At 37.9% G+C, this 22,268-nt stretch overlaps 1 protein-coding gene across 13 annotated transcripts in view; it reads right to left on the minus strand.

The window, feature by feature from the left end:
* The window catches only part of hfw (leucine-rich repeat domain-containing protein hfw), a 127,165-nt gene that overhangs the window by 19,200 nt on the left and 85,697 nt on the right, over positions 1–22,268 (minus strand). For 12 of the 13 annotated variants that reach the window (XM_067784415.1, XM_067784416.1, XM_067784418.1 and 9 more), the window contains 4 exons: positions 14,695–14,935; positions 14,510–14,626; positions 604–726; positions 380–541 (listed from right to left, as the gene is read on the minus strand). In XM_067784415.1, the coding sequence (XP_067640516.1) occupies positions 380–541; positions 604–726; positions 14,510–14,626; positions 14,695–14,935 (643 nt within the window). The remainder of the gene's footprint in view (positions 1–379; positions 542–603; positions 727–14,509; positions 14,627–14,694; positions 14,936–22,268) is intronic. The other variant, XM_067784424.1, reaches the window with a different exon arrangement.

The raw sequence follows: 22,268 nt of genomic DNA on the forward strand, positions 1-22,268 counted from the left end.
ATACAAGATGTTCCCCGTGCTCATTGAACTCATAATTAGTTTCCTGTATGTCTGTAAATTAGTGCATCCAGATAACACCAAAGTTGAAAAAAGCCGAAAAGACGTGAAAAAATATTGGTACATCAGAAAGATTTTCACAGTTGTGTTATGTTTTCCTAGTTCATATATAAATCGTTGGAAAGGGCTAAATCTCTTTTTTTAAGATCCGGAATTCAACTGAGAATCCCTTTGTAACCAACAAGTTATAGGCTCGTAAGGGTCGAAAGGTACGACAAGCCGGTTTTTTACTAACTCACGGTTTTGGATGTGTTCGGGGAAAATCTTGTTTCCAGTAAAAACAAGGCACTGACCCGTCTTGTAAAATAGTAACACAACTTACACTGCTAAGGGCGTTGTTCCGCATGTAAAGCCTTTGAAATTGTTCCATAAATGCTGTTCCCTCCAAATCATACATTGTTGAAATTTTGTTATCATCCGCAACCAAATAAATGAGACTCTGATACGTGGGATTTGTATGGAAATGTTTACCAATGCTCGTAATCTAAATACCAAGTATGTAAAGTAAATTCATGAGATAAAATATTTAAAGGTTAATGCAATTACCTTGTTGTTGGACACATTTAACGAGAATGTATTCTCTGGCAGTTTTGGTGGTAGTTCGACAAGACCTAGATTGGAACAATCAACTTCGGATATAATTTTTGTTAAAGACTCAGATTGGTCTCCCTACAAAGAGATAATTTTCTATTATCAATAAAGAAGATGTGCAACAAATATTAGGTTCGGTTGAGCATGCCGGTCCGTGACCTCACATAGACTCAATGAGTCCATAGTGTTACCAGAAGTTTGTTTAACGACAAAACTGAAGACCCCAATTAAAAATCAGGACCTATGTTATAAAATAACTCCATCCTCTTGGCAAATGCTAGAAGCTTTCGAGGACCTACATATGTCACTTGCTGAATCAAAGATGAGACCTGTATCACTCCCAAAAGCTAAAGTCTCAGTCTGGCGAGCGCAGGGCACGAACACAAAACGTGCTCGATCGTTCGCTCTTCCAATCCGCTTTCCTACATATGCTATCACCAGCATGCTTCAAGGGATGCGCCTTTTTTACCTAGCTCATCCGCTTTTCACTCCCATCTCTCGGCGAATAAATTAGATGCATTTTAATGGCCAATGATTATTTCAATTGTTTTCCGAAAAAAGTAATTACTAATTGATTACCATTAGAAAAAAATCAAAAAAAAACAAGTAAGAACGGGACTTCATACCTTTCATGAATGGGGCTGAACAATAATCTTATCCCGTTCGTAATCTCCGAATAATCGGATGTATAAGATAAGAAATATATAGTGAACAGATCTGCATACCTTAACGATTTATAAGATAAATATAAAATAAAAAACAGGTAGGTACTTTGTGTGAGGATGCAAAGTTTCTGGTTTTTTGTGGTCTGCGTGTAAAAACTATGACTGCGAATCACGTATTTCAACAATATATGACGTAAACGTAACTATTTGATGAAATTTGATGAATTTTGAAGCTTCTAGCCGTAAAAAGGGGGCAAAAATTGAGTTTATATGGGGTATATAATATATATACCACCGATCTCTATGATTTTTTCAGACAACAATATATGCTATACACGTAAGCATTTGGTGAAATTTGAAGCTTCTAGCTGTTAAATGGGGAAGAAATTGCGCAAAGTTTCTTATCTGAACAATCGGTTGTATGGGATATATACTATATATACCACCGGTATCTATGATTTTCTCAGACAACAATATATGCTATACACGTAAGCATTTAGTGAAATTTGAACATATCTAAACAATTTTTAAGATAAATATAAAATAAAAAATAAGTAGGTAATCTGTGTGAGGATGCAAAGCTTCACGTTTTTTGTGGTCTGCATGTAAAAACTATGACTACGAATCACGTATTTCAAAAATATATGACGTAAACGTAACTATTTGATGAAATTTGATGAATTTTGAAGCTTCTAGCCGTAAAAAAGGGGCAAAAATGACAGTTTATATGAAGTATATAATATATATACCACCGATCTCTATGATTTTTTCAGACAACAATATATGCTATATACGTAAGCATATGGTGAAATTTGAAGCGTCTAGCTGTTAAAAAGGGGCAGAAATTGCGCAAAGTTTCTTAACTGAACAATCGGTTGTATGAGATATATACTATATATACCATCGATCTCAATGATTTTTTCAGACAACAATATATGCTATACACGTAAGCATTTGGTGAAAGTTGAAGCTTCTAGCTGTTAAAATGGGGAAGAAATTGCGCAAAGTTTCTTATCTGAACAATCGGTTGTATGGGATATATACTATATATACCACCGGTATCTATGATTTTCTCAGACAACAATATATGCTATACACGTAAGCATTTAGTGAAATTTGAACATATCTAAACGATTTTTAAGATAAATATAAAATAAAAAATAGGTAGGTAATCTGTGTGAGGATGCAAAGCTTCACGTTTTTTGTGGTCTGCATGTAAAAACTATGACTACGAATCACGTATTTCAAAAATATATGACGTAAACGTAACTATTTGATGAAATTTGATGAATTTTGAAGCTTCTAGCCGTAAAAAAGGGGCAAAAATGAGAGTTTATATGAAGTATATAATATATATACCACCGATCTCTATGATTTTTTCAGATAACAATATATGCTACATACGTAAGCATTTTGTGAAATTTGAAGCTTCTAGCTGTTAAAACGGGGCAGAAATTGCGCAAAGTTTCTTATCTGAACAATCGGTTGTATGAGATATCTACTATATATACAACCGATCTCTATGATTTTTTCAGACAACAATATATGCTATATACGTAAGCATTTTGTGAAATTTGAAGCTTCTAGCTGTTAAAACGGGGCAGAAATTGCGCAAAGTTTCTTATCTGAACAATCGGTTGTATGAGATATCTACTATATATACAACCGATCTCTATGATTTTCTCAGACAACAATATATGCTATATACTTAAGCATTTGGTGAAATTTGAAGCTTCTAGCTGTTAAAATGGGGTAGAAATTGCGAAAAGTTTCTTATCTGAACAATCGGTTGTATGAGATATATACTATATATACAACCGATCTCTATGATTTTTTCAGACAACAATATATGCTATATACGTAAGCAATCGGTGAAATTTGAAGCTTATAGCTGTTAAAATGGGGTAGAAATTGCGAAAAGTTTCTTATCTGAACAATCGGTTGTATGAGATATATACTATATATACAACCGATCTCTACGATTTTTTCAGACAACAATATATGCTATATACGTAAGTATTCGGTGAAATTTGAAGCTTCTAGCTGTTAAAATGGGGCTAAAATTTGCGAAAATATATATATATACTATATATACCACCATATATATACTATATATACTACCGATCTTTATGATTTTTTCAGACAACAATATATGCTATATACCTAAGCATTCGTTGAAATTTGAAGCCTCTAGCTCTTAAAATGGGGCAGTAATTACGAAAAGTTCCTTATCTGAACAATCGGTTGTGGGGGATATATACTATATATACGACCGATCTCATCAATTTTTTCAGGCAACAATATGTGCAATATACGAAAGTATATGGTGAAGTTTGAAGCTTCAATCTGTTAAACTGGGTAAGATATTACAAAAATCCTCTTTTTCTGAAAAATCGGTTGTATGGAGGATATATGCTATAGTGGTCCGATCCGGTCGGTTCCGACAAATATCTAATCGGACACCCAAATACACCCGCTCACCAAATTTTATCAAGATATCTCAAAAATTGAGGGACTAGTTTGCATACAAACAGACAGATGGACAGACGGACATGGCTAAATCAACTCAGCTCTTCATCCTGATTATTTCGGTATACTTAATGGTGGGTCTATCTATTTTCCTTTAAGGACTTACAATTTTCGGTTTCGTGACGAAATTAATATACCATTTCATTTTCATGAAAGGTATAAAAATAGGTAGGTAATCTGTGTGAGGATGCAAAGCTTCACGTTTTTTGTGGACTGCATGTAAAAACTATGACTACGAATCACGTATTTCAAAAATATATGACGTAAACGTAACTATTTGATGAAATTTGATGAATTTTGAAGCTTCTAGCCGTAAAAAAGGGGCAAAAATGAGAGTTTATATGAAGTATATAATATATATACCACCGATATCTATGATTTTTTCAGACAACAATATATGCTATATACGTAAGAATTTTGTGAAATTTGAAGCTTCTAGCTGTTAAAACGGGGCAGAAATTGCGCAAAGTTTCTTATCTGAACAATCGGTTGTATGAGATATCTACTATATATACAACCGATCTCTATGATTTTTTCAGACAACAATATATGCTATATACGTAAGCATTTTGTGAAATTTGAAGCTTCTAGCTGTTAAAACGGGGCAGAAATTGCGCAAAGTTTCTTATCTGAACAATCGGTTGTATGAGATATCTACTATATATACAACCGATCTCTATGATTTTTTCAGACAACAATATATGCTATATACTTAAGCATTTGGTGAAATTTGAAGCTTCTAGCTGTTAAAATGGGGTAGAAATTGCGAAAAGTTTCTTATCTGAACAATCGGTTGTATGAGATATATACTATATATACAACCGATCTCTATGATTTTTTCAGACAACAATATATGCTATATACGTAAGCAATCGGTGAAATTTGAAGCTTATAGCTGTTAAAATGGGGTAGAAATTGCGAAAAGTTTCTTATCTGAACAATCGGTTGTATGAGATATATACTATATATACAACCGATCTCTACGATTTTTTCAGACAACAATATATGCTATATACGTAAGTATTCGGTGAAATTTGAAGCTTCTAGCTGTTAAAATGGGGCTAAAATTTGCGAATATATATATATATATACTATATATACCACCATATATATACTATATATACCACCGATCTTTATGATTTTTTCAGACAACAATATATGCTATATACCTAAGCATTCGTTGAAATTTGAAGCCTCTAGCTCTTAAAATGGGGCAGTAATTACGAAAAGTTCCTTATCTGAACAATCGGTTGTGGGGGATATATACTATATATACGACCGATCTCATCAATTTTTTCAGGCAACAATATGTGCAATATACGAAAGTATATGGTGAAGTTTGAAGCTTCAATCTGTTAAACTGGGTAAGATATTACAAAAATCCTCTTTTTCTGAAAAATCGGTTGTATGGAGGATATATGCTATAGTGGTCCGATCCGGTCGGTTCCGACAAATGTCTAATCGGACACCCAAATACACCCGCTCACCAAATTTTATCAAGATATCTCAAAAATTGAGGGACTAGTTTGCATACAAACAGACAGACGGACATGGCTAAATCAACTCAGCTCTTCAACCTGATTATTTCGGTATACTTAATGGTGGGTCTATCTATTTTCCTTTAAGGACTTACAATTTTCGGTTTCGTGACGAAATTAATATACCATTTCATTTTCATGAAAGGTATAAAAATTATTTTTTCCGATTATTGAAAAAAATCAAAAATAATCAAAAGTAATCACAATGATTATTTTTGATTATTTTTTAATTTTAGTGATTTTTTTATACCTTTCATGAAAATGAAATGGTATATTAATTTCGTCACGAAACCCAAAATTGTAAGTCCTTAAAGGAAAATAGATAGACCCACCATTAAGTATACCGAAATAATCAGGATGAAGAGCTGAGTTGATTTAGCCATGTCCGTCTGTCCGTCTGTCTGTTTGTATGCAAACTAGTCCCTCAATTTTTGAGATACCTTGATAAAATTTGGTGAGCGGCCCACTCCGGGAGTAGTGGAGATGATTGCAGAATTGATTGAAGTTTTTTATGAGAAAAAAAAAAATGGCGAAATTCGAAAAATCTCGAAAAACTGAAAAATTAAAAAAAAAAACTAAAAATTTTTTTATATTTTTCCGAAAAGTACATTTAAAAAAATTTAAAAAAAAAAAGATCTCAAACGGTCGATTTTTGAAAAAGTTATAGCATTTTGAAAACAAAAACGGTGTTTTGTTAAAAATTCATAACTTTTTTTGAGTTGGATGAAAAAATTTGAAAAAAATTCTGAAAAACGTCTTTCGTAAGCTAGAAAAAGAAGAAAAACTTTCAGTCAATTCTAAAGGGGTCGGGTTCAAAATTGGTCGAAATGGGATGGAATACCCCATATATATAGTATATATATATATTTTCGCAATTTCAGCGCCATTTTAACAGCTAGAAGCTTCAAATTTCTCCGAATGCTTACGTATATAGCATATATTGTTGTCTGAAAAAATCATAGAGATCGGTTGTATATATAGTATATATCTCATACAACCGATTGTTCAGATAAGAAACTTTGCGCAATTTCTGCCCCGTTTTAACAGCTAGAAGCTTCAAATTTCACCGAATGCTTACGTATATAGCATATATTGTTGTCTGAAAAAATCATGGAGATCGGTGGTATATATATTATATACCCCATATAAACTGTCATTTTTGCCCCTTTTTTACGGCTAGAAGCTTCAAAATTCATCAAATAGTTACGTTTACGCCATATATTGTTGAAATACGTGATTCGTAGTTTTTACACGGAGACCACAAAAAACCTGAAACTTTGCATTCTCACACAAAGTACCTACCTATTTTTTTATTTTATATTTATCTTAAAAATCGTTTAGGTATTTACATCTGTTCACTATATATTTCTTATCTTATACATCCGATTATTTGGAGATTACGAATGGGATAAGATTATTGTTCAGCCCCATTCATGAAAGGTATGAAGTCTTCGGCACAGCCGAAACAGTCCCGTCCTTAATTGTTTTATATTTTTTTGGATTATTTTTCCGCTTTGTGGAAAGAAAAATTCTCGTTTGTTGCATCACGGAATAATTTCTACATATATGTAAGTACATTTTAGGATGCAATAGTAAATCGTAAGCGCTTATCGAGGCGAATAAATAAATACATATTCCCCGGTAAGTATACACACATGTACATATTTTACCACACTCATTATATAAAATAATGTGAGATCGAAAACGGCGGTTTTTCTAATTGCCCAGACAATATGTAAAAAATGTTGGATCCATAGGTTGGCGTCCAAAAGCTTTAATTTAGCAACAATCCTTTATGGTTTCATCCTTAGGTCTAAACAATTTTGTTATATCCAAAATAAATATATCCACTATTTTGGATTACGTTATGGCTATGCACTGATTATTTTGTACATACAAGTACATTGGTGGATGTAACGGTATATCGTGAGCGTTTATCTAAGCATATGGGTATATACATACCCACCTATGTATATATCGCTCAAGTTATCGTGTTAACGGCCCAGCGGAAGGACAGATGGTCGACTGTGTATAAAAAACGGGCGTGGCTTCAGCCGATTTCGCCCATTTTAATTGAAAACAGTTATCATCATAGAGTCTATGCCCCTACCAAATTTCACAAGGATTGGTAAATTTTTGTTCGAGTTATGCCATTAAAAGTATTCTAGACAAATTAAATGAAAAAGGGCGGAGCCACGCCCATTTTGAAATTTTCTTTTATTTTCGTATTTTTTTGCACCATATCATTACTGGAGTTCAATGTTGACATAATTTACTTATATACTGAAGATATATTAAATTTTTTGTTAATATTTTACTTAAACATTTTTTTTAAGTGCGCGTGTTCGTCATCCGTTTTGAAAATTTTTATTTAGCATACATATAGTAATAGGAGTATGGTTCCTGCCAAATTTCATTATGGAAGATATCGACTCAAATTCAAAACTTTTAAATTACCTTTTAAAAGTGGGCGGTGCCACGCCCATTGTCCATCATTTTTCTAATTTTCTATTCTGTGTCATAAGGTCAACCCACCTACCCAGTTTCATCGCTTTATCCGTCTTTGGTAATGAATTATCGCACTTTTCCGGTTTTTCGAAATTCTCGATATCGAAAAAGTGGGCGTGGTTATAGTTCGATTTCGTTCACTTCAAATAGCGATCTGAGATGAGCGCCCAGAAACTAACATACTAAACTTCATTAAGATACCTCAAAATTTACTCAAGTTATCGTGTTTACGGACGGACGGACGAACGGACATGGCTAAATGAATTTCTTTTTTCGCCTAGATTATTTTGATATATAGAGGTCTATATATATATTGATTAGTTCATGCCGTTACGCGGTACCGTTATGAGAACAAAATTAATATATTCTGTGAGCTCTGTAAAGCTCTCTAAATGGGACGAAGAACTCACATAGTGGCGATGATATGATTTGAACTTTGATTACAAAACAATCAGTGCATAGCCATAACTTAATCCAAAATAGCGGATATATTAATTTTGGATACAAAACAAAATTGGCTTGACTTAAGGATGAAACCATTTTTATTTTATATAATGAGTGTAGCAAATTATGCACATGTGTATATACTTACCTGTGAATATGTTTGAATCAACGCTCATATACCATTCACCCTATACGTTGCATGTATATATTCACCTCGATAAGCGCTTACGATTTACTATTGCATCCTAAAATGTACTTTTATGTAGAAATTACCCGTGCTTGCAACAAACGAGAATTTTTCTTTCAACAAAGCGGAAAAATAATCAAAACAAAATTAAACAAATGAAACAAAAAATCAAAAATAATAAATTACTTTTGATTATTTTAGATTTTTTTTTTTTGATTTTTCATTACTTTTGATTTTTTTCAATAATTGTAAAAAATCATGATTTTTTTTTTTGATTATTTTGTTAATCAATTGAAAAGTAGTCATTAAAAATAGAAAATAAGAGCAAGTAATCATTAAATGTCGTGTATAGAAAATAATCAATGGAACGGCTAATCATTACTATTTAACAGGTCTGCTCTCAATATATGTTCAAAAGTTACGGCGGTCGCTGTGGTATGGAGGCCAAAAACGCGTCGGATGTTTTTTGGTCGTAAGTCTTAATTCGGTTGTTAGACTAACAGAGATGTACATATATAGAGCGCAAAGTATTCATTCTGGGCGCCTTACTCGACATCGTAGAAGTGTTAAAAAACGCCCTACGATTCACTACCAAGTGATCCCGGAATTCAGTTGGAGCTGTTGCTGTATTAACCGTAAAACAGGGGCTACCGTTTACGAATTGTCGTCGAAATCCTCCAATTTTCAAATGAATAAGAATATTGACAGTTGTCAAACAAAACATACAAAAATTAAAAAAAAAGAAAAATCATATTAAAACGGTGATTGGTGTCTTGTGGGTATACATTGCATGCAGGCTATAAATCGAGTATGCTGTGGATGATTCTAGATACGTCAGAGTTTTAGCTGTTTCAGTATTCATATTTTGAAAGAATTGGATATTAAACACAGAGAACGGAGTTAACCGGGCGTTAGGTTAGGTTAGGTTGACCTAGCCGGTCAATAAAGTCCTCACTTAGACTGAATATGTACATAGTGTTACCAGAATTTATTTTACGATCAAACCCCAATAAAGGTAACAGGACTTATGTCATAAAAGAACCACGTCTTCTTGGAAAATACCAGTAGTTTTCTAGAACCAGCTTAATAGCTGCACAACAAGAACTGGCAACGCTGCTGTCTCTAGTAGGTAAAGCATTGACCCCGCGAGCGCAGTACACGAACACTACTTCCTGCGGCCAACACCTCATACAACTGCTGTTATTGACGAAGCCTAAGCCAGTTAGTACGCCCATCATGACCTTAAGTCTCCTCTCTTCACAGATATGAGCACATGATTTAAGAAATGTTGCATCCCCGCCCTTCATTCCACGCCTTCCTGCTTAACGGATCATATGCAACTTCTGTTTCCTATTGATTTCTACCAAGCGGATTAGAGCGTATACCGCTGATTCATCGTGTGCAGCGCCCTCTTTTGCCAATCGGCCTTTCGTTACATTCTATCCCTTTATAGAATTGGAAAGGTATCGACATTAATTTGAAAATTTAAAAATGGAAGCAAATATTGTAGCAGGCAAATGGCCCGTCACCACTGAATTTTCTAAAACTCGTCAGAGAATGGTTGTTACGTGGCTGTCTGTTTGGGTGGTGAGGAGCGGCGGCAAGCAGGTATGCTTGCGGGCCCAGACCAGCTCGTCGTCTTGGGCGGGGTATTGCACCACCGGCCTCACCCGCAGCCAGATGAACCTGCAATAGTGGTAAACGCAATTTTGATTAGTTTTGCGAAGATGAGCGTCTCCAAGATCTGGAAAGTTTGTTCAAGGAGAATATATTTTATCGAGCATTGGACATCATTATAAACCAACTGAGACCGAGTTTCATTCCAATGAATGAAATTGTTTCAAATTTCAGCGTTTTGCAGTCTTCAACTTTAAATGTTTTAAATGGCACTGATCTATTAAAAAAGCTATCGAATTTGTTAAGATATATAAAAAGACATATCTGAATCATTTGCCAGAGAACATCTTAGTTTTCGGTCCACTTTCAGAGACGAAATAGAAAAATCGTTTATTTAGAATAAAAAATCATTTTATGTCTTGCAGCTTTGCTGAAGTATGCACTGCATTAATGTTATTTCTTACAATTCCTGTGACTACAACCAGTGCTGAACGATCATTTTCAAAAACTAAAATTGATAAAAACCTATTTAAGAAACTTTATGAGACAATACAAGTTATGTTACTTGGCTATTCTGTCTATTGAAAATTCTATGGCCCGATCTTTAAACTTTGATGATGTTAAAGACACTTTCGCGGAACACAAATCTCGAAAAAAAAAAATGTTTATTGAAGTTAAATTGTTTTTTTATTAAACGGTTTTATTTAGCTTGACTTGACAGGCCGGCCGCACGGCTGCACGGCCGTAATTTTGTAATTGAAATTTAAGTAACTTCTCGATAAGCTACAAGCTTGAAACTTGGAACATAGTACAGAACCCAATGACAATGCAATAATAAGAACAAAAATCGCCGCTAAGTGGCGCAAGGATCTAGATATTAAAAAAATTGTATTTGTAGTCCGATTTGGCTCATATTTGGAACACATAATACATACAATAATAGAAAGCGGCCTATGAAAAAAACACCGCTAGATGACGCAAGGATCGAGATATTAAAAAAAAATCGTATTTGTGGTCCGATTTGGCTCATATTTTGGAACACATAATACATACAAGAATAGAAAGCGACCTATGAAAAAATATCGCCGCTAGGTGACGCAAGGATCGATATATTCAAAAAAATCGTATTTGTGGTACGATTTGGTCCATATAATATAATATAATACATACATGAATAGAAAGCGACCTATGATGTCCGATTTGGCTCGTATTTGGAACAAATATTACATACAGTCCGGTAGAAGTGACATCAAAATATTTTGGAGTTGGGGGAGGGACAAGCATACGTGGCGCAGAGTCGAGTAAAGTCTTTAGAAGGATTATGTATTGAGGACTTAGATTGTAACAAATTGTCAGGAAAAGGTCCGTGTAATAATGATTCACTAAATGAACTAAATAGAACGAGAAATAATAGGCAATTAAATAAAGACTATTAACTTGAAAATAAAATAATTAAAAAAAAAAATCTTTAAGTTAGACGGTTTTATTGAAAACAATACTTACATGAAATAATAATAATACTAAAAGCTAGAAAATAATGAGGTAGGTCCTAAGAACTAGTCATCACACTCCTCATCAATCTAGGGCGTTGATCAGACAATTAAATAAAAGCGTTGGACGCGTCAAATTTCTATTGATAGTAATAAGTAAGTAAGTCATGGCGGCCACCGTGGTGTGATGGTAGCGTGCTCCGCCTACCACACCGTATGCCCTGGGTTCACACCCCGGGCAAAGCAATAAAAAAATTCTAGAAATACGGTTTTTCAATTAGAAGAAAATTTTTCTAAGCGGGGTCGCCCCTCGGCAGTGTTTGGCAAGCGCTCCGGGTGTATTTCTGCCAAGAAAAGCTCTCAGTGAAAACTTATCTGCCTTGCAGATGCCGTTCGGAGTCGGCATAAAACATGTAGGTCCCGTCCGGCCAATTTGTAAGGAAAATCAAGAGACGCACGACGCAAATTGGAAGAGAAGCTCGGCCTTAGATCTCTTCGGAGGTTATCGCGCCTTACATTTATTTTTTTTTTGTTGTATTAACGACAAAGAAACTCCCTGAAAGCCTTGGTGAGTGTTATCGATGTTGATGGTCATTTGCCGGATGCAAATGTGGTACTTTCCGGTACCAAGCATCATAAAGGTACTAGCCCGACCATCTCGTGAACGATTTGGTATGACCACATGAAACCTTCTAGGCCATACCGCCCTCCCACCCCCTAGATCCATCAGGAGCTCAAGGTCGCCAGAGCCTCGGCTGTTAAAGAAACAGGATTCGCCACGGGTAGGTGAGGTTGACAATTGGGTTGGAGAAGCTACATATATATTGCGCTGGCAACCCCTTGAGAGGGTTGCGTACACAACCCCTTGAATCAATTTGGTATTTTAGTCGCCTCTTACGACAGGTATACCTACCGCGGGTATATTCTATGCCCTCTAAGCCCCCTAACCCGCTGCAACCTCCTATTAAATTAGTAAAATTTAGAATAAATTCTTATTTTGTTCCTGCACTTAATGAACTATACATAAATCGAACAATCTGAAACAGTTTTCTGTTTTGTTGAAAAAAAAATCGACTAAGTTTTACCAATATTTCAACGACCAATATTCAATTTTCAAGACTTCGTGCGCTGATCGGTGTTAATTTTGTAAAAATTATGCGACCTCCACTGTAAGCTCATATGCGCCTAAAATCACACAACCGTATAGTAGCGCAATGTGCACGAGCCAGCTGACGAATAAAATAAAGTTAGAAATTTTCAGTGCGTGAAAAAATCTTTTATGTAAGTGACGCGCGAATTTATTGATGAAAAATTATAAAAAACCAGTTTACTTTTAAAATTGATAGGTAAAAGTGCTAGGTGAAAGAGCTGAGTTAAAAAGAACAAATAATGGTGTTAATTGGCTAGTGAAAGGTTGAAAGATTGTGAGAGGGTACATAAAAAGATAAACACAAAGGAAGCCACTAAAAATTGCTGCAGAAAAGGTAATTGCAAAAAAATATTTGTTCATGACTGATCTTTGCAAAGTGGAAGAACGGCGCAAGACACGGCTAAACATTGATCATAAAACATTTATTTGAACTTGTTGTTTAATAAGCGGCGCCATACTTTTTGTTTCGCAATAACTGACTCGAGTTGTTGGCAGCTTCTCTGCTAACTAATCAGCGAAGCATTTGTGCTTTTGTTCATTACACTATCGTCATGTCTTTCATATCATCACAAAACTCCTTTGATACACAATACAGATATACGCCGCCGATTTTGGTCGTTTTTCACACGCCGCCGTCGTGCCGATATTTTTGACATTCGTCAAAATCACTCATTTAAAATGATTCTTACCTCATACTTAAGTTGAGGATATATGTACGTATGAGAAGGGTTTGAAAAATCACTTGGACTTACATTCAAACATCTGTTGTTTATTTGCGAAACTTTAAAATAGCGTCTGATATGTAAATTTTAATTTTCACACTTCATCCTTCAAGACCCAAGTCTCCCGGTTTGACATTTCCTAAAATTGGCCGCCCTATCCAACACTAGTCCCTTGGAGTGAATTACATTGATTATAGCCTATCAACCAAGTTAAATTAAAATTAACGTGTAGATGATATACGTTACGGCTCCTTTTACAAATGTGAATACTTAGGCACATATATTTACCAGGTGAGGCTTTGTCTTTCGCAAGAGCACTCAAAGTGGTGAAGCAAAACTTTCCCAAGACAGTCGTATTAATGACCGTGTGTGCTACTACCCTAATGTAGTGGTGCTATACTGAAAACTGAAGCTACGCGGTCATGAGCTCTTATATCATAAGGCCGGAAAACAGCAGTTAACATCTTTCAACTTAAAATCGGTCGACTTTCATTCTAAAATATCGTTTTGATTTAACGAAGACTATTGAAATCAATGTTGTGAACACAAACGTCTGCAAACTTTGGTCTACATTTTAAAAATTTTATCCAGGGTCCTTGGTAATTTAATTATGTGATGCGTCGAGGATTATACGATTTTCACCCATGAGTTTCGCAATGGCATCCACTTAGACCGAGGGCGGCATCCTTGGCCGAATAGTCACTTCCTACCGTTTCAAGGTGTTTCTCTGGTGTAGCTCGGCAACATAGCGCGACAAAAACATCAGTTAGAAAGTCTTCGGAGCTACACCTAGAGCTTCTAGGAAAGTGACGTCTCTGGAGTAAGTGAAAGAGGGACAATCCCTCCGCAAGGAGATACTCCTGAACATTTTTGAACGATCTGCGAGTTTTGAGGCAAAAACCCCGGATCTTTCCGAAATGGCCAAAGCTTTCCTTAAATACATAAAAACAAAGCATCTCCTAAATATTATTTTTTTAAACAGAAAAATCAAGCTTTTTAAAGTAAGAACACCTGCGTACGCCCGCGCGCCGCCCACCCCGCCGCCGCCGGTATATAATAGAGCCTACGCCGCCGCCGCCGATAAAGTGATCGGCATAAACCTCTAATACAGACACAGATTTTTTGTTTCTATAAAATTAAAACTTATTTAAATTAATATATATTAATAATTAATATTTAAATTTTCAAAAACTTACCGTTACTGTGGTCACCATATGCTCCTTTTTGCACGTACAATTGCCATAACCCGGTATGACTGGACAATCTGTATTAAGCGGACGCCACTTGACTAGCTCCTTAATGGATATTAAATCGGTTGAATTGAACCAACGAAATGTGAAATTTTGTAAACAAAACGAGTTTTCCTGATTAACAAATAAAAGCGAGTCTCGAAAGATCGAATTGTATATATCAAAGCACAGCATATTGTTGTTGCCGCTGTAAAATATAATTTAAATTTTTCTACTTATCCATAAAAGATGTAAAACTTAAAAGAGATTATATTGTCACGGATATTAGCATCACTAAGCTATACCATCACTAAGGCGATGCTAAGGCCATGCCAAGCAGTATTTACGTCAATAATCAAATCATGTATACACATATATAAGGCAGCCGAAAGAGATGTCACACACAGATGCATTTACTTATACGCCTATGTGTACTCGAGAGACTGTAAACTACAAACATTCACATCAATAATTCAATCATTATGTATCTACATAAACGAATAAATAATTGCGTCTACACATATGTACGTATACGAGCATCGGAGCGGCAATGCACAAACACATGCATATATCTTATCTGAGTTGTCACAAGAGAGGGCAATAATTTGTGCACGTAGTTGTGGCTGGCGATTTGTAGCCGAAATTAACTAGTGCGTTCTGGAAATCGAAGAGCCTAGAAGTATGCAGCGTAAACTATAAAAGCGGGGCAGGCGAGTAAGAAGTAATTCAGTATGAGTTGAGCAATCAATCAGTTATTGATTAAGCACGCGATCTGGCGGCCAATAGTAGAGTTTCATTTGAGTTATTAATCAGTTTGGTTATTAAGCCAGCGAGTAGCAAAGTATAAGTGTTATTGTGAAGTACTTTAATAAAGGCCATTTTTCCATCATTCAATATTGGAGTTATTTATTCAACAGTTTAGTGATTCGAACTTAGCAGAGGATTGCAAATAAGAGGATTTGCAAGTGAATTCGTTACAATTGGTGTCAGAAGAGGAATTGTTGAATAAATTCCAGAGGACAACAAGGACATGGAAAAGTTCAGTGAATTGAAGATCCAGCAACTAAAGAAGGAGTTGGAGAGCCGTGGATTGAATACAAGCGGCGTTAAACTCGAACTTCAGGCACGGCTACGAGAGGCAATGGAAGCAGAAGGAATTGATGTGGACGAGTATGTCTTTTATCCTGATGAGGACGAGACAACAGCAAAAATTGAAGAGAAAAATGAAACACCGCAGACAATGGCGAATACAGACCTGAACATGATGTTGGCTGCAATATCGGCACAAATAACAGAAATGTCATCACAAATATCCACCAACATGTCATCTCAGCTGGAATCGCAGGAGACATGCATAACATCCAAGATGGAAGCACAAGAAACGCGTATGTCAGAAATGTCGACACAGATTACATCGAAGATTGAAGCACAAGAAACGCGTATGGCAGAAATGTCGACACAGATTACATCAAAGATGGAGACACAACTGAAAGAACCAGAGGCACGCATGACAGTACAATTCGAAGCGCAAGAGGCGCGTATATCATCAAAACTCGAAGCACGTATGGACGAGAAAATAACGCAGTTTGAGGAAAAAATCGAAGCCGAGGTGGATGCTTTGAGAGGTCGTATACAAGAGTTGCAATTAAACCGCCCAGCTGTTTCAGCAAGCAATACAAAGGTAAAAACACCATCCTTTGACGGTTCTGTTCCTTTCCAGGTGTTTAAGCTACAGTTTGAGAAGACCGCAGCAGTGAACAACTGGAATGCGGAAGATAAAGTTGCTGCACTGTTCGTGGCATTGAAGGGGCCAGCAGCGGAAATTCTACAGACGGTTCCCGAAGGAGAGCGGAACAATTATGAAGCATTGATGGCTGCTGTAGAACGACGTTATGGAAGCGAGCATAGAAAACAGATGCACCTGTGGAATACACGAAAGAGTGAAGATTCAGAGCTTTATAAATGGCATACGGGACATTGAAACAAAGCGAGCTACATACGCAAACCCAAAGCCAACATTCGCAGAAACGGTGTCGCAAGCTCTGATTCAGGAAACAGCGTCACTTCTGTGTAAGCCAGTTTTCAAAGCACGCCGTATGGAAGTAGAAAGGCCAGAGTGGGTAGACACAATTTGGGAAGCACTGAAGGGATCTCAACAGAAGAATGCCGGAGTTATTAAATGTTTCAGGTGCGGCAACCCAGGTCACATTGCACGTCATTGCGATCTTGGTCCTAATAGTTCCAACAATGTGGGTGGCCGTAAACGCAAAGCTGGCGGAAATGAGCAAGAGCGTGTCGAATGTAAAGAACGAAAACTTGCCCCGGCTGTTGAATGTCCTGTTATATCTGTGTCGCAGATGGGAAGGAAATAAAGCAGTCTTAACATCAGAGGGAATGTGGATGGTAAAGAGCGTGTACTGACTGTAGATACGGGGGCATCTCATTCCTTGATTCGATCTGATTTGGTTTAGAGGAGAGTAAAGTCATTACCTGGAGCAAGGTTGCGTACGGTCACAGGCGAATATAATCAAGTCCAAGGCGAAGTGGTATGTGAGGTATTAATTGGAAAAGTCATGGTTTTACACAAATTCGTTGTGGCGGAGATCGTTGATGAAGTCATATTGGGAGTGGACTTCTTGGTTGACCATGACGTCAGGATCGATATGCAGAGAAAAATTATGCGCTATAAGAACCAGGACATACCACTTAACTTTAGTTTGGAAAAAGGGTTCAGCAGTAATCGGGTACTGGTGGAAAAGACTCGACAAAGACCACGAAAGTCAAAGGCAAAGGTTGATAGATCGAATGGGCCAAATAAATCAAAATCAAAAGTACCTGCGAGAGAAACACTGGCATTGACAAAACCTAAAAGACGCAGGAAAACAAAGCAACGAATTTCCGAGAAAGAATGCGAGGGTAGTTTCAAGCCGGAGCGCACTACTGTTGTGAAATGTGGGAACGATACCGATTATGCAAAGCAAATCCGTCCAGCGCAAGCTCTACGAAGAGTTTCATTGACCAAAAAACAGAGTGTGAAGGAACGGCCCAGGGTAACGAGTAGTAAGATGAAAAACTGGCATGACGAGAACTTTAATTCGGAAGGTTTCTTGGCGGAGGATTTGATAATGCTAAACAACCCTCACCGGCGGAAAGGTGTTCCAGCCAAATTTCGGTGCAGTTGGGAAGGCCCGTACAAAGTTGTGAAGAAGATCAGTGATACCATCTACCGCATACAGACCACTGAGAAACCCCGGATTAGAAGAGTGGTACATTTGGATTTGCTAGCGGTAGTTAGATCGGGAGATTTGTCTGATCGGGACGATCAGACTTAGGTGGAGGGCAGTGTCACTATTAGCATCACTAAGCTATACCATCACTAAGGCGATGCTAAGGCCATGCCAAGCAGTATTTACGTCAATAATCAAATCATGTATACACATATATAAGGCAGCCGAAAGAGATGTCACACACAGATACATTTACTTATACGCCTATATAATACTTAAGGAACGAGGATTCGTATGCGGTAAGATTGATGGCATTTACGTTTACAGTTGCTATATACCACCTAGTACGCCGCTGGACGCGTTCGAAGAAATCGTCGGGAAAATAGCCATGGATGCGACGTTGCGGGAGCGTTTCGTCATCGCGGGAGACTTTAATGCATGGGCTATAGAGTGGGGCTCACAGAGAACATCTCCCAAAGGGAGGGCTCTGCTCGAAGCATTTGCATGCCTTGATGTAGCGCTCCTTAACGTGGGTGGGCAAAACACCTTCTTAAGAAATGGGTTCGGCTTCGTAATCGACATAACGTTTGTCAGCGCCAATCTCTACAGGTTTGCTGAGTGGAAAATCAGTGATTGCTATACCCAAAGCGATCACTCAGCGATTGTGGTGGACATCAACCTCGAGGGGGGAGGGCGGCCCACTATACAGCCACCCCTAAAAAACAGAGGTTGGAATATCAATACTTTTGACCCCGACATATTCAAGCTAATGTTGACAACAGTCGAACATAGAGGAAGTGCTAACGAAATGGCGAATAAATTAATGGCGGATATTAGAGCAGCATGCGATGCGTCAATGGCTAGAAAGACCAAGCGCAAACAACATTGTTCCACATTTTGGTGGAACGAGCGCATACACTCCCTAAGGAGAGAGTGTATTCAGGCTAGGAGGCACTATCAACGAGCCAGAGGGAGACCGGAATTTCTAGAGTGCAGAGCTACCTACAAAAGAACGCGACTCGCACTTAAGCGAGCAATAAAAGATAGTAAGCGCGAATGCTTTCTCAAGCTTTGCGATGACGTCGAGAATGACCCTTGGGGCACAGCTTATAAATTGGTTTTTAAGAAATTGAAACACAAAGGAGAGGCGATGCCAACATGCCCGTCTTTTCTCAGAAACGTGGTAGATACTTTATTTCCCACGCAAAGGGAGCTAGTGTCTCCCACATCAGGCGCCGTACTATACTCATTTGACGAGGTTACCGTCGTCGAGGTCCTTCAAGCGGTGAATAGACTGCAAGACCGCAAGTCTCCTGGCCCAGACGGGGTACCAAACAGAGCACTCAAACTAGCTCTCACTTATAACACGCCAACATTTGCGGAACTATTTAATGCATGCTTGGCTGATTTCCTACAATATGGAAACGACAAAAGCTGGTCCTGCTGCCAAAGTTTGGTAAAAATACGGCGGAACCATCTAGCTACAGGCCCATTTGCCTGCTCGACTCCGCCGGTAAGGTTCTTGAGCGAGTCCTCTATAATCGACTCGAAAAAGAAATTGAAGATGTGGGTGGTATTGCCGATAACCAGTTTGGGTTTAGAAAAGGAAGATCCACCATCCAAGCTGTGAACATAGCGAAGGAAGTGGCCCAAGAAGCCATAAGTGGCACCCGATGGCTCGAAGGCTCTAAGGAATATTGCCTTATCGTTACTTTAGATGTAAAAAATGCCTTCAACACTGCCAATTGGGCAAAAATTCTACACGCTGGAGCAGATAGGCATATCCCTTTACCTGCGTAGGATCATACGCAGCTACTTTGAGGGTAGAGTGCTGGAATATGAAACGGCTGCTGGAGTAGAAAAGCTTCACGTCACAGGAGGTGTTCCTCAAGGATCCGTGCTCGGTCCACTGCTTTGGAATATTATGTACGACGGAGTATTTCGACTCAAGGTACCCAATGGGGTGAAAATTATCGGCTTCGCGGACGATATCGCATTGGTAATCACCGCCAAGCACCTAGGCGAAATATGCGCCAAATCTAATACAAGCATAGCGATGGTTCAATCGTGGCTTACGAAAAATGGACTGCAGCTGGCGAAACAAAAAACAGAGGCTGTACTCATATCAAGTAGGAAAAGGGTGGAGCAGGTCACTATAAGAATCGGCCGCCATGACATCGACACGCTGCCTGCAATAAAATACTTGGGGGTTGTGATAGACAGGAGGTTGTCATTCAAATCCCACTTAGAGTATGCCAATGGAAAGGTAGCAAAAACCGTAGCAGCATTATCTAGGATAATGAAAAATGCAAGAGGGCCAAAGCAACGATGGCGTCAACTTCTGGCTGGCGTTGTAAAAAGCCAAATACTTTACGGGGCTCCTGTTTGGCATCAGGCCACGGAGTATAAATCATACTTCCGCGGGGTAAAGTCGACTTACCGCCTGTGTGCACTACGCGTCTGTAGCGCCTTTAAAACTGTCTCTGACGACACAGCACTAATCATCGCAGGAATGTGTCCTATAGACATATTAGCAAAAGAAGCAGCGACGATTTATCGGGATCAAAGCTCAAGTAACGGAGCACGAGAGCGAAGCGTGCAGAACTGGCAGCTCAGGTGGAATGCCTCAACAAATGGTCGTTGGACACACCGATGTATCCCAGATATTAATATATGGATATCTAGAAAGCAAGGCGAGGTGGATTTCTACCTCACACAGTTTCTGAGTGGTCACGGATGCTTTAAGGAATATTTGCACCGATTCAATCACGAGCCTAACAACATATGCGATCACTGCGGTGGCGATACAGTAGAAGATGTTTACCATGTATTTTTCGAGTGTCCTAGGTTCTATAGCTCGAGATGCAAACTGTGCAGAATATTTGGAGAGGATTACACTCCTGAAACAATTGTTGGATGCATGCTACAAAGCAAGGTAAAATGGTCAGCGGCGTGCGATGTAATAGCGGAAATAATGAAGTGTCTACGAAGTCTTGAAAGCTACGGCGCAGCAGCGAACATTGAACAGTCGAGTTGTGTGGGTGGATAACAAATTGCTAAGGTGGAGGGGATCGAGCTGAGCACGTATTGAATGCAAGGCCTCCGTACAATTAGCGGCGTGAGAATGATAAAATAAGAAAATACTGATATATGTAGGTAAATGTAATAGCAAACCAGGCGACGGATTGGAGACAAGGCCTCTTCAACCGTTCGAATACTGCCCCAGGTGAAGGAATAAAGCACGGATTGGAGACACGGCCTCTTCAACCGTGCGACCAAAAGCAGTCAACATACACGCAACGACAAACCTACGGATTGGAGACAAGGCCTCTCCAACCGTAGAAACAACGAGTATGAGGGTAAACGTCTCACATGTAGTCTCACATGTAATCAGAGGTTATACTCGGATTGGAGAGAAGACCTCTCCAACCGGTGGAAGTACGAGGAAAGCCCCGTTACGTATTGTGGAAAAAAAAACAAAAAAAAAAAAAAAACAAAAAAAAAAAAAAAAATGAAATGAAAAACGGAAAAACCTATTGAAAAAAAAAAACAAAAAAAAAAACAAAAAAAAAACACAAAAAAAATTCAAAAAAAAAAAAAAAATTTCTATTTATACATATATAATTTATTTACACATATATACATATGTAAAAAACAAAACCCTACAATACAAGTAGTCGAACGCACAAGCATGCCACAAGCACTATATGCACAGTGTTTAAGGTAGGCTTGCAAATATTCGTAGAAGTGGTATGCGTCAAGCACATTCAGGTAGTAAGCAGGGCGTGTCAGTCCCAGCGTTAACCATACCGCGGCACTATCTAAGTACAGCAACGTGACCCCTACAGACGTAGAGCTTAGTGCTCAACCTACCTCCCGACGGAATACTTGACGGTAGTACCGGGGGGTAAATGGTACTCAGACGGTAGGAGGTTTAGTGCGGTTAAAGTCCCACACTGACTATGAGGCTTTCGATGCTTCCTCCTCGTAAAAAAAAAAAAAAAAAAAAATACGCCTATGTGTACTCGAGAGACTGTAAACTACAAACATTCACATCAATAATTCAATCATTATGTATCTACATAAACGAATAAATAATTGCGTCTACACATATGTACGTATACGAGCATCGGAGCGGCAATGACAAACACATGCATATATCTTATCTGAGTTGTCACAAGAGAGGGCAATAATTTGTGCACGTAGTTGTGGCTGGCGATTTTGTAGCCGAAATTAACTAGTACGTTCTGGAAATCGAAGAGCCTAGAAGTATGCAGCGTAAACTATAAAAGCGGGGCAGGCGAGTAAGAAGTA

This window comes from Eurosta solidaginis, chromosome 4 (genome assembly GCF_040869045.1).
Source record: "Eurosta solidaginis isolate ZX-2024a chromosome 4, ASM4086904v1, whole genome shotgun sequence".
NCBI lineage: Eukaryota > Metazoa > Arthropoda > Insecta > Diptera > Tephritidae > Eurosta > Eurosta solidaginis.